A 12,733-nucleotide genomic window follows, 5' to 3' on the forward strand; every position below is an offset into this window, starting at 1 on the left:
GTGCCATATAAACTGTCTTTTCCTGGAGCATGCACCAGTCCATGTCCTTTTTTCAGGAGCTGATTTTTGGAGGCGTGACTGCCCCCCACAGTCTGGCAATGTTTTGCTTCGCTACTGCTTGTCCAAGCGTAACCCATAGCCTCCCCTTCGCTGGTAGGTCCGTGGGCTCCCAAAAGCAGGTGACTATTGATTAATTCTCAAACTAAGTAAATTCTACCATCTCTACATTTTTTGCCATATAATAAAGCAGAAACACATCACATAGGAAAAACAGAATTTATTTAATACATTTGAAAAAACTACAAATATATATACTAGTTCTGGTTAAAAAAAATCATAATGTCATAAATACACAAATGCAGGTAAAAAGGGTGTTATTTCTAACTGTCTAGCCTACCAAAGTGTTTAGCCCCTCTTTACACATATTCATAAACTACAAAATCAATAGGGAAGTACTGAAGTATGGTAGACCAAGCAAATGCACAAAAGTAAAGGTTTTGCGATATCTTCATGCATCCACAATTTGTTTTCTATCGTCCGGGACTTTGCATGTGTCACACAGGTCAATCTTGAAGATTTGTTTTGGTTTCCGTGGGACACGCGCCACTAGTGCTGACATCTTGAAGGACATCTGAGGTATGGATCACAAATTTTTGTCCATCTTTTAGAGTAACAACAGCTTCCTGTCCGACTGGGAGATTTAGTTTTACAATGCTTTTAGTCGACTTGTCTTCAAGTGCTACCTGGATAAGCTGCAACAAAAACATGTGAATTGTGACTTAATTGAAGACAGTATAGCTAACACAAACCAGGAGAACATGTTAAGGGATGGACTGAGAAAATAATTCAACAAGCAGGACTGTCATTGAATGCCCCGCAAGGAGGGCTCTTAAGTATAAACCCTAATGACTAGATTTCAATTTTGAACTCTCTGGCAGTGTGTATAACTCCAGTAAAATGTGTCAGTAGTTTAGACAAAGAAAGTTACCCAAAAAGCAAAGAAGAGGTTTAGAAACAATTTATGGTGGTCTTCTGAAAAGTGAGAAGAGTAATTTGGGTAGCTGTGTGGATGCTACTCCCATAGTGAAGGGAGTGGCCCATAAGGCAGGGGTGATATTGGTAACCCCCCTACCACACGTGAAGGCAGCAGTCTGTGCCACTGTTGCTGGTGGACGGTTTTATGATTGCTTCTGGGCACCGGACCCCGGGTTAAGGTAACAATGGCATTGTGGCTGTGCCGGGGGTGGGGGGAATAGGGGCTCCACCAGGTCTTACGCACAGCAGAAGGAACAACGGACACCCACACAATTGAACCCTGAGCGATTTATCCTCCTTTATTTATCACCTTGGCAATGTGCTACAGGAGGCCAGGTGGCTCAGTACAGTAGCCGAGCTGGCGGATGTATAGCCAAGAACAGACGTGATGACGCAACTCAGGATGGTGAAGAACTGGTAAAGAAAGGCATGCCCTTGAACAGAGCGGTTACTAATGAAGACGCCTCAAGGTGATACATAGGAAGGAAGCAGGAAATCTCTCAGTAATGGATCCCTGAGGATGGCACCCCCTGACCTAATGCAAATCACTTGGGCAAACTCTGCTTCCGGGAGGGTCTGGGAAAATTGGAGGCGGGTGCGTCCTCGAACCAGGTTAAGCTGCTGTGAGGTCCACTCCCATTAAAGAGATGGCAAGAAGTGAACCAGCACTGGAACATTAAATTGCTAACAAATGCCTTTAGATCTTCATAAAGCTACAGTAAATGTTTTGCAAGCCTGCTCAAGTAAATCTGACCAACTGATATTACGTAAAGAAGGTGAAGCCTTTGGAATCTTCGGTCATGGGTGTGAAGGCAATCAGCTGGAGGGGTGGTCTGAGAAGAGCAACCTCACAGACATAATGGGCTTCTCCAAGGGAAAAAGGGAACTATCAGTAATGGAGAAGTTTGCATCACAAAGTGATACCACCTGGTATCTCTCTTAAGTATAGATGTCAAGATTTTTGTATAAATCTTCGCCATAACAATGAACAATTTGCTGCCACAGTTAATACACCCAGACCAGAAGGGCTTCTTTATGATGAAACAAGTGGGTGATAACACTAAAAACCTAATTCACCATGTTGATAAATCAAGAACTTGATGCTTCTGACTTTGGATGCTGAAAACACCTTTGACAGAGTAGTCAGGGGATTCAAAGCAAGAGCCTTTGGCACATGATTTCTTAAGATAGTACTGGTATAATATGTATTGCCAACTGCAATAATATATATTTACCTTAGAATGTCTTCTAATGTTTCTATAGAGTTTTACACTGGACAGAGTACTCTGATGTCATCATACTATTTGCTATTAGACCTGTCAGGATTAGGGTGGCCCTCCCCCAAACCTTTTGCTTCCTCCTCCATATGTGCTGACCTTGTTTTGCAGCCCTTAGGACTCTGTGCACTTTACCACTCCTAACCAGTGCTAAAGTGCCTATGCTTTCTCATCTAAACATGGTAACATTGGCTTATACCCGATTCCCATACTTAATTTACTCATAAGTCCCTAGTAAAGTGGCACTATATGTACCCAGGATCTGTAAATTAAATGCTACTATGGGCCTGCAGCACTGATTGTGCCACCCACTTAAGTAGCCCTTTAAACATATCTCAGACCTGTCATTGCAGCCTGCATGTGCCGTTTTAAAAGCCATTTCGACCTGGCAAAATAATTATTTAACCAGGCCCAAAACTTCCTTTTTAGGTTGAGCCTGAGTCAGTGTGCAAGCACTGCTCTGGCGAGCATCTGTTTTAGTCTAGTGTAGAAAAGAAGCCCCGCCCATATTTTTCATTGGCTTGTGTCAATGGGCCTGATTCACAGAACTAACTTTAGACAAAATCCTAAACTTTCTGCCATTTTGGTATTCACAGAAGGCACTTGGGGGCATATTAGCAAGAACCTCGTTAAAATTATCGCCGTATTAGCGTCAGGAAACTGACGCTAAAACGGCGATAATGGTCTTGCTAATATGCGTTATAGAATTCCAATAGAAGCCCAGGTTAGATGTCCTTCACATCTAACCTGGGGTTCTATTGGAATTCTATAACGTATATTAGCAAGCACATTATCGCCGCTTTAGCGGCAATTTCCTGCCGCTAAAACAGGATAATTTTAACGAGGTTCTTGCTAATATGCCCCTTACAGAAGGCACTTACTCATTTCGGTATTCACAGACGTTAGGAGTCCTAACTTGCCTTCTGTGACTACCGAAAGTCTTAAAGTTAGGATTTTTCTCAGTTTAGGAGTAGTAAAGTTAGGACTCCTAACTTTAGGACTCCTAAATGCCTTCTGTGAATACCGAAAGTCTTAAAGTTAGGATTTTTCTCAGTTTAGAAGTCCTAAAGTTAGGAGTCCTAACTTTACTACTGTTAAACTGAGAAAAATCCTAACTTTAAGACTTTCGGTATTCACAGAAGGCATTTAGGAGTCCTAAAGTTAGGAGTCCTAACTTCTGTGAATACCGAAATGAGTAAGTGCCTTCTCTGAATAACAAAATGAGTAAGTGCCTTCTGTGAATACCAAAATGGTAGTAAGTTTAGGATTTTGTCTTAAGTTAGTTCTGTGAACCTGGCCCTTTGTCCTTCGTAAATGTTGGCTTCTGATTCTGTAATTAACTTGCTAGTCCTTCCTTAGTACAGCCATGTCTCCATTTGTAACCTCCCATGGCTACTGGCCCCTTTACTTCAGTTGTTACACGCTACGTGTTATTTAGACTTGTAAGCACTATTTTCTTTGAGTTTCTCCTACTTGAGGCGTGCTTTGCTCAGTTTCAGCGCGCCATGCATGCTTTCACTTTCAAGCAGCCGGGACAACGGCATTGCAAATATTTTTATGCACGTGTGCCGCTCTTGATCACGGAGCCTCCTTAATTTAATATTCACAGCAGAATGAAATTTATTTTTAAAAAGTGCAGGTTATGGCCATAGAAAATAATAAATATAAAGGCCATTCGGCAGTGCGTCCAAGTGAATGTGAAGCAATCGCGATTTAAAATACATGGGCCGCGCGGAGAGAAGTCACTGGTTCCTGAGTTCAGTTCGAGCCACTGGGGCTAATGAATATGGCCTGATCACAGCACGTGCTGGGGCACCTTGGAGCCACAGAAGGTTAAATCATCTTGTTTCTCCTGGGGCTGCGAGGAGACCTTTCTTAATTAACTGTCAGAAATGCGAGAGGGCGCAAGTTATGTTTCTAAGTTTCATTTTTGAAGCCCCCACTGCTCGCACGGATACCTGATCCTCTCATGACAATATCCTGCTGTGACTGACCGGCAAGGCTGCTTGGACAAATGTTAGACTAGAAAATTAGATAAAATCCCTTTCATAATTTTGACTTCTAAGTGTCAACATAAACCCTAGTTCACCGGAAATAAGAGTACATGAATACCAGCAGCCATTAGAGATGTCAAAATAAAATTCTTAGCCAAGCAGCAGGCAACCAGGGAGGGCTTGGAATTATCTAAGACCTCAGTGAGAAGGTATGCTATTATAAGTCTGTCCACACAGCTTCAGCCCTATCTGTCATTAGTTACCAACGCACAACACCACTTTGCCTTAAGATTCCGGCTGAATCAGGTGCCTTGGATTTTAGCCTTTACCAAGGGTTATTCCATGCCAGGTACACTAAAGCCGTGCCTCTGCGCCAGCTTCTCGGAACAGGATACCTTGTATTTTATATTTTTTTGTGAATTCTATGCCGCCCTTCGTAAGAACTTTATACTGCCATTATTGAGAGAAACCAATTTTATTCAAGTTAGACCTGCATTAATTTTTCTGCAAATGCTACCCTGCCCTGTGGTGTGCTTCGGGGTCGCAAGCTTTCTGCTAGGGGCCATGAGACTTAGGACGAAGATGCCCTTGCAGTAGTGATGTAACATTGTTCAAACATGGAATTGGTATTATATGCCTTTTTAACATATTTTTTGTATAATCAAAAGTGTATTTTTATTGATGTATTGATACTTGTAGTTTGTCTTTTTAAAATATGTCCTCTGAATTAATTGCGGTACTTGTAACTATGTGCTTGATAGACCCTCGGTTGGACACTTGTATTCCCTCTCAACGTATCAACTGTATTTTAAAGTTTTAAGGTCTTTTAACTGTTTATGTTTATGGCTTTTACTTGCCGAATAAGGTATTCGTGAACTGAACTGAGTACATGAGTCATTATGTTCTAGTCCTGTTTTTTAATTACTTTTTTTCTATACCACATGCATTCTGGGACCTATAGTAATGTTTCATTTAAATGAGCCCTTTGCACTAGAAATCTTGATTAGACAGGCATTGACTGAAATATGGAGTCCCGCAGCGGCATGGAGTCATCAATTACTCTCACTCCCCCCCCAAAAAAACAGTGGGTCATTATCTGTGCTAGTTATTAACATTTAATGATACGTTTATGAAACCTTTAGCAGGCATACTATTCTAGGGAAGCCACAAGTTCGTACACTTCCAATGGATTGCATTTTGCAAAGAATTGCCAGATTGCGTCCCATCAAAAACATAGGGTCCTTCTTGTTTAACAAACCAGTGCATTCTGGGAGTTGCAGTCTTGATTTGCTTCAGTAGACTCATTGAACTTCACACACCTGACACCAATGGCTCGAGACAGAAAAACCCTGAAGTGAAAACTTCTCACCCTTGGGGGCGCTAGAGTGCTGGCTGCAAAATGGCCACCACCTAGTGTGGCTCTGCGGGGCGGGCCGGACCGAAGATCTGCTAATTATCGGGTGGAACGGGCGGGTGCTGGGGGCTCCAGACGGTGCAGACAGGCTTTGGAACACCCTGGCAGTCAGCTGCCATGCAAGGAGGGCTGAGAACACACGCGCCGGGTGAAACGCCGATGTGCACCTTCATCGCGGAGCTGTGAAACAAAATGGTGGCCTTGCACGCTGTAGCCTGAAGTGTGCTGCCTGAACAAAGCATCGGCGTCAGGAATAAAATACCTACTGGCCCCCTGCACTGCGGGCGGTAGAGTTAGGAGATCCGACCACTGCTGCAGAGCCACGAGCGCCACTGGCTGGCAGAATCCTGAGGAGCGTTCTGAGGGCTGGACCCGCCCTACCCTGATCCCCGGTTAGTCTGGTGGCTGCGACGCAGGGACAACAAGAACGAGCGGCCAGGCGGTACCTGAGAGGCGGAGGGTGCACAGCGAAGGGGAGCGCCCTGCAACCCAGTGCGGAGGAAGTGCCCTACAATTCAGCCGCCCGCCTCCTCAGGTATTGAGTTTCAACAGCGGAGACGCGCTGGTGGCCGCTCCCGAGACTTGGGCAGTACCGGGACTCTGGCGAGCTCCATCAACAACCTGAACTGTGTTGAGTGTCTAGGCGGACCCCCCCTGAACCCTCATTGAGCTTGGAATCCCCCCTCCCTGCGCCCTGGCTGCAGTGAAAATCGACGCGTGGGGGCACCTGAGGAGGGGCGCGCATAGCAGTGGGCCCCAGAGTGTAATGGTTGATGGAGGGGCATCGGGCTGATAATCTGTGTGGATTTGGAGCTGAAGAGCCTGCTGCCCACGGAAGGACCTAGCTACCTACTGAAACTGCCCTAGTGAGCGCGCATTGCTCCCTGTGAAATACGAAGTGGCCTGGTGGGTGTTGCGGAGCAGCACTGCAGTGGAAAGAGCCGCAGGAGAGACCTGGCAGTGTGACCCACGACCCGCAGTTCTGTAGTGGGTGAGCGGGAACGACTGAGGCAAACTGAATAGCGGTGTGCTTACATACCTCGCCGACTGCGCCACTTGGGGCGCGAAAGTTCCACAACGTGACAACTCAGGCGACTGCACTCAGGGAGTGAGGAATCTGGCTAGGCGCTGATGGTGAGGGTGGCAGGCCAGGTCGCCAACCGACATTGCCTTGGACACCGAGCGCTGTACACCGATACCCACAACAGCAGGAGACACAGCTTCAGCGGTAGCCTGTTGCTGTAGCCCACACTGCGCAAGTCCACATTGATAAAGCAAGACCAGCGGCACCCTGCAATGCTCCCTTGGGTCACTATGGGTAAGGCGGACACAAAGCAGTCCAAGCTCTCCTTTGAACAGAGGTAAATCCCCAGTGGGGGGACTCCACCAGAGGAGGAACAGTCAGAGGTGACCATGCCCTCCGTGCACCCATCAGATCCCAACATACGGGAGATGTTTCTGGACTTGAAGCAGTCACTTTCGACTATGGACCTCAAAATCGACTCAATGTCGGAAAAGCTTAGGGACAAGATTTCGAACCATGAAGAGTGTCTCATGGAAGTCGAACAGTGCACTTCTGCACTAGAGGATGAGGGTACCACTACTCGTGAAAAGCTGGTACAGATGGAGAAGGTGCTGGAGGTGATCCACAACAAAAACGAAGATTACAAAGCGAGATCGCACTGTAACAATCTGCGCATAGTAGGGATACCAGAAACCACAGCCATGACCAGAGTTGAGGACTACGTTGAGGAAATGCTCAAGGCGATGTTTGGGGACTCCCTCTCCAAGGTCTGCATAGTGGAGCGCACATACAGGTCCCTGGGCGGGAGGCCAATGCCGATGCCGGGAGTCCCGGCAAGGCCGATAATAGCACACCTACTGATTTATAGGGACTAGGTCACTGTGCTGAGCAAAGCCCGAGATCTACAGGACACAAGGTACCAAGGTAATGCAATCTTCTGTTTCATTGATTTCACCTTAGCGGTGCAAGCTGCAAGGAGGGAGTTTGTGCCCGTGAAAAGAATACTGCAGCAGCAGGACATCAAGTACTCGCTCCTTTATCCTGCAAAGCTTTGCATCTTTCATCAGAGAAAGACTGTGTTTTTTACTGATCCCAAGGGGGCCATCAAGTTTGCTCGCTCCTTCAGACAGCCTGCACAAGCTGTATGGGTGCATGGGGAGACCCCCTGGATGAGAATGACTGAGGCGCTGAGTGAGCGGAAGTGAGCCGGTAAGGCGGAGGCACATGTGGCTGCATGGGAATGATCCCACAGGACCCTTTTTTCCTACCTTGGTTGAGGTTGCTGTCTATCCCGCGACTCGGGATGGAGGGCCCGTCCAATCGGCCTTCGGCTGGAGGGAGGTTTTTGTTGTCCCACTCCTGACTTTCCCTGCTCCGGCCACCCGGCATACAACTGCTGGGTTTCCCCAAGCACCTAGTGCCTCCTGTAGGGATGAATCCCATGGTTGTTCTTCTTGTTGGCCGCTCTGGGCCTAATTTGTTTCATGGGCTAAACTGTCAGCCATGTTGGGGGACTGTGGTGAGAGGTGGGTGGGACTTTTGGGTGGGCTGCACACTAGGTGTGCGGTTTGGTTCTTCTTGTTCTCTCCCCTCTTTTCCCTTGGCTTTCCTCTGTCTGGCCCCGCCTTACTGCCCAATAGGTGCGCAGTACTGCTCGGCGCAGCGTGATCGTGATGTACCAGGGGATAGGTGAATCCGCTACAGACTCAGATGTGATAAAGGCAGTGACATGGAATGTGCGGTGCTTGAATGACTGCCGAAAGGTGAGACTGGTAGCAGTATATCTCAAGCGCCATGGGGCAGATATATGCTTTCTGCAGGAATTACACCTCACCAGAAATGGCTGCGCGTGACTCAGAGCGGGGTGGATGGGAGAGGCATTTGTGTCAGGCTACTCCAATTATGCTAGGAGCACAGTTATAGTCCTTAGGAAGGACTTCCCTGGAAAATAAGCCCTGTGCTCTATGATCTACAGGGGAGGCATGTGATTGTAGTGGGGGTCTTGAGGACGCAGTTGGTCAGACTGGTGTTGGTTTACGGGCCGAATGTGGATGATCCGCAATTCTTTAGCGAGGTCTGGAGGCTGACGGAATCACTTAGTCCTGGGACTGTCTTGGGGGGGGGGGGGACTTCAACGTATGTGGACATGGACAGATCTGGCGATTCACGCCGGCCTCGTCCAAGAGCGGCAGAACAGCTCCGCGTGATTATGGAGGACCACAAACTGGTGGACGTTGGGCGATGCCGGCAGGGATAAGAGCAGGGCGCTGGGTCTCTCTGGGTCTTGGAGTGTAACCCCATAGCCAGTCTTGGGACTTCACAGCACAGCTAGAACAAGTAAGTATTTGTCAGTCTGTCACTGTGACTTCATAAACTGTGAGAGGAGAAAGCAAACACCAAAGAGGGAGCGCTTTCCTCAAACAACTCACTAGCCTTAGCAATGCTCCTTCTTGTTTGGGTGTACTTTGGTGTCGCAGCCTCATGGCTTTGGAATGATCTCCCCTTAGACATTAGACAAATTCAAACCCTGCTTCCATTTAGAAAGAGGTTGAAGACCTGGCTCTTCCCGAGGGAGGAGTAACTTGAGCCTTTTTTATCTTTTGAATAGGTCATCTACATGCACAATGACAGCTATATAAGTTTAAATTACATTACATTACATATGTTGTCTGCCAGGCTGTATGCATATGGCTGTCTGTATGCTTGTGTTGGTCGGGTGTATGTGTCGGCAGGTTGTGAATATGTCTTCAGGTTGTATGCTTGTGTCTACAGGCTTTATGCAGCCAATGCACTAGGACAGCTGCTGGGAGGATTCGACTATGATCAGTTTTGAGTTTACAGAGGTGAGCTCAAATTTAGTGTTTTATGAGTCGCCTCTCACCGGTGTTATTTGGCAGCGCCCTGTACTCTGCCCCGGGGTTGGTTCTGTGCTCCAGGTCTGCAGTGGCTGCTGCAGCCCATACCCGGTCAGATCACGCTCAGCAAAGCTAAGAGTGCGCGCACAGCCCAGACCCACAAACAGACAGTGAGCCCTTTCATTCACGGCAGGGCAAGCCGCAGCTCGACTGACTGTCAATACCGGCCCTGGCTAAGCACCTAGCTCGTCCCCTGATGCAGGTGCATCAGGGGATGAGGAATTACAACAAACAGAGCATGAGAACGGCAGTGCCCACAAGTTCTTGGCCTCTCGCAGAGGAGTGCAGGAACTGTCACCTTTCCTGGGTCTATAAGTAAGCAGCCTACCCAGTTCAGCTTCAGGTTGCATTTTAGTACTTGCAGTCTTCACTTCATTGTGGTAAATGACGGACAACAAATCCTCAAATGTAAACTAGAATTATGGACTGCGCTTCCCGAACAAGGACTTCCGAAACCCAAGAGACAGTGTGAAAACACCACCTGGGGCAGTAGGGAACACTAGTGCTTGCAGTGTGTAGAGGAGATGTGACAAAGACCGTACGTGAATGCAATTTTGCCCCACCTCGTACACACAGTTTTATTTTCAACATATCTGCGCTCTCTTGCCTGCAGCAAGGAGAGGCCCCCCACTGCCCAGGTCAACAGGCTACGTCTCCATTGCAGCTTATCACTCCACACAAACCCCAGACTGACTTGGCTGCCTGAGGGCTATTTTCGGGTACTAAGCATTTCATCAGTGTAGAAGCCAGAACTAACACTCCCTGCTGCACAGCATTCAAACGCAGGTCAAAGATACCCACAGTGTGTCAAAAGCAAAGGGCGGCAGCTACATGCTAAAGTAAGTAACTTAATAATTACATTTCTTTCATAACATTACTTTGGGCAGGCAGGGTGTGGGAGTTTTAAATAAGCATTAAAATTAGTTCCATATTTGCAGAGACTGTAACTATTTAATCACCAAATTGGTATACTGTCTTCTCCATGGCTAAATACTTATAAGGTTCCAAAGGCGAGACCGATTGCATTGCAAATGCTTGTTAATATATAGAAGACACCCCAAAAGTAGGAGTTGGACAGCCCACAGGGCAGGGTGCAATGCATTAAAAAAAGTTGGACATGTACTTTTAAGTTTTACATACCATGGTAGTAAAAAACTCTTAACTTCATTTTTTACTACTTCAAGGGCTTTCTCTCCCATAGGATAACATTGGAGTTGCATTATTACATTTTATAAGTGTAATTTTCAAATGGGAAGAGATAACCAGTTCATGTTTGGTGTCTCTGGAATCCGAATTTTAAATCCTAACTCATGGTGAAGTCAGATTTAAAATTATGAATCTGAAAATGCCACTTTTAGAATGTTCACATTTTCCTGCCTTTTCATTTGGAGCCAGTAGCCTGTCTCTGGTCACATGACTGGGTGTAGTTAGCAGTTGGGCTTTGTGTATTCCTCCTAGACAGACAAACACAATGTGTGACTGGATGTGCCATCATTGGCAGAATGGGAGGGAGGAACTGGGCCCAACCTCATTTACACCTGCATAGGCTGTGTTCTGTCTCCACACAAAGGGCTTAACAAGGGCTTAACAACCCTGCATTTTCACTTTAGCCAGCTTGGAGCCAGGGCAGGGAAGGTCAGGAATTCTATGCACTTCATAGGCACTGTTTAGAAGCTTCACCAACCTTCCTGAACCAGGGAACTAAGGTTTAAAAAGGGGACCTCACACCAACCCTTCAGTACATTTCTGGACCTGTGGATACCCTGCTAGGAAGAAGTACAGCTGTGCTGATGAAAGGATTGCCACTCTGTGGAGCTATTGCCTGCTGTGTGGACTGGGGGGGGGGAAAGAACTGGACATGAAACCCATCTTTAACCCAAGATCACATAATGACTCAAATGTCTAGTCTGCTGGCCTCCTGATCTGATCCTCAGGGACATAAAAGGCTCCCCAGCAGCTCCTTGACCCATCTTTGAGTTCCTGAACCACAGGTGGTGTCTCTCAGGCCCTTGCCCCTAGGTATACCTCTTGATCTCTTGAAATCAAGCTTTTGGGCTCTTCATGACCGCAAACTGGCTTTTTCTCACCAGAACAGCGCCGCTTGCACCAAAAATCAGTGCAAGCCGCCACTAGCCCACCTCTTCAGGAGGATCACCAGTCCATCTACGACACCCAACCTGCTCTTCGCATCACACTGACTGCTGCCGGCGATGCTCTCCTTGCTCCTTGTGACCCTCTCCACTGCGAACTAGACTCTTATCTTAAACTTTTGACTTTGACCCAGTCTAGCATGACCAAATATACACGGTTGATGCTTTCTGCTTCTAGGCACTATTTTACCATTTATTCTTTAAAAATTCCTAACTCCGGTTCTACTGATTGGATTTTTGTTATTTTGGTCTTGATTTATTTATTGAATTAGGCTCTATGTTTCTAACTTGGTGTGGGATTCATTTTGTGTGGTGTTTTCCTGTTTAAAGTGCTGCACAAATACTTTACACACTGCCTCTATGTTAGGCCTGACTGCTCTGTGCCAAGCTACCAGGAGGTTGAGCACATGTTAATTTGGGGGTTGCTTGTGCCTTACCCTGACTAAGATTGTGGTTGCTACTCGACTAGGGCTCGCATCCCAGTCAACCAGCTACCCAATTTCTAATATTCGCTTTATGTATGGAGCCCATCACACAGAAGATCCACATGATCAAACATATCTCAAGGGTACTGCTGGGAATTGACAAGTTTAAACTGACTCTTTTGCTTTTGCAAATGATATCCTGATTTCCTTTACAGACCTGTGATCCCTCTATGGCCGTTGCTAGGAGAGTTGTGTCAATTTTGTGCAGTACTGGGTTTCATATTAAACATCCACACATCAAAACCACCAATATTCTAGCAGATGACCTATCCTGGCATAGGCACCACTCTCCACTTCAATGAAGCTCCTCCAATGTCAGATACCTGGGGATACACCTAACAACTTCTATCCCAAGTTAATTTATTGTTAATTCCCCCTATTAATAAAGATATCAGGAGTGATGTAATGTGATGGCATAACCACTCTCTGTCCTAGTTAG

The 12,733-nt window shown here is 46.6% G+C and overlaps 1 protein-coding gene across 2 annotated transcripts in view; it reads right to left on the minus strand.

The window, feature by feature from the left end:
- Positions 1–324: 324 nt before the first annotated feature.
- RFX8 (regulatory factor X8) overlaps positions 325–12,733 on the minus strand; it is an 861,519-nt gene continuing 849,110 nt past the window's right edge. The window contains exon 15 of one of the 2 annotated variants that reach the window (XM_078658033.1): positions 325–752. In XM_078658033.1, the coding sequence (XP_078514159.1) occupies positions 564–752 (189 nt within the window). In that variant the 3' untranslated portion in view covers positions 325–563. The remainder of the gene's footprint in view (positions 753–12,733) is intronic. The other variant, XM_078658035.1, reaches the window with a different exon arrangement.

The sequence above is a fragment of the Lissotriton helveticus genome, chromosome 8 (genome assembly GCF_964261635.1).
Source record: "Lissotriton helveticus chromosome 8, aLisHel1.1, whole genome shotgun sequence".
Taxonomy (NCBI): domain Eukaryota; kingdom Metazoa; phylum Chordata; class Amphibia; order Caudata; family Salamandridae; genus Lissotriton; species Lissotriton helveticus.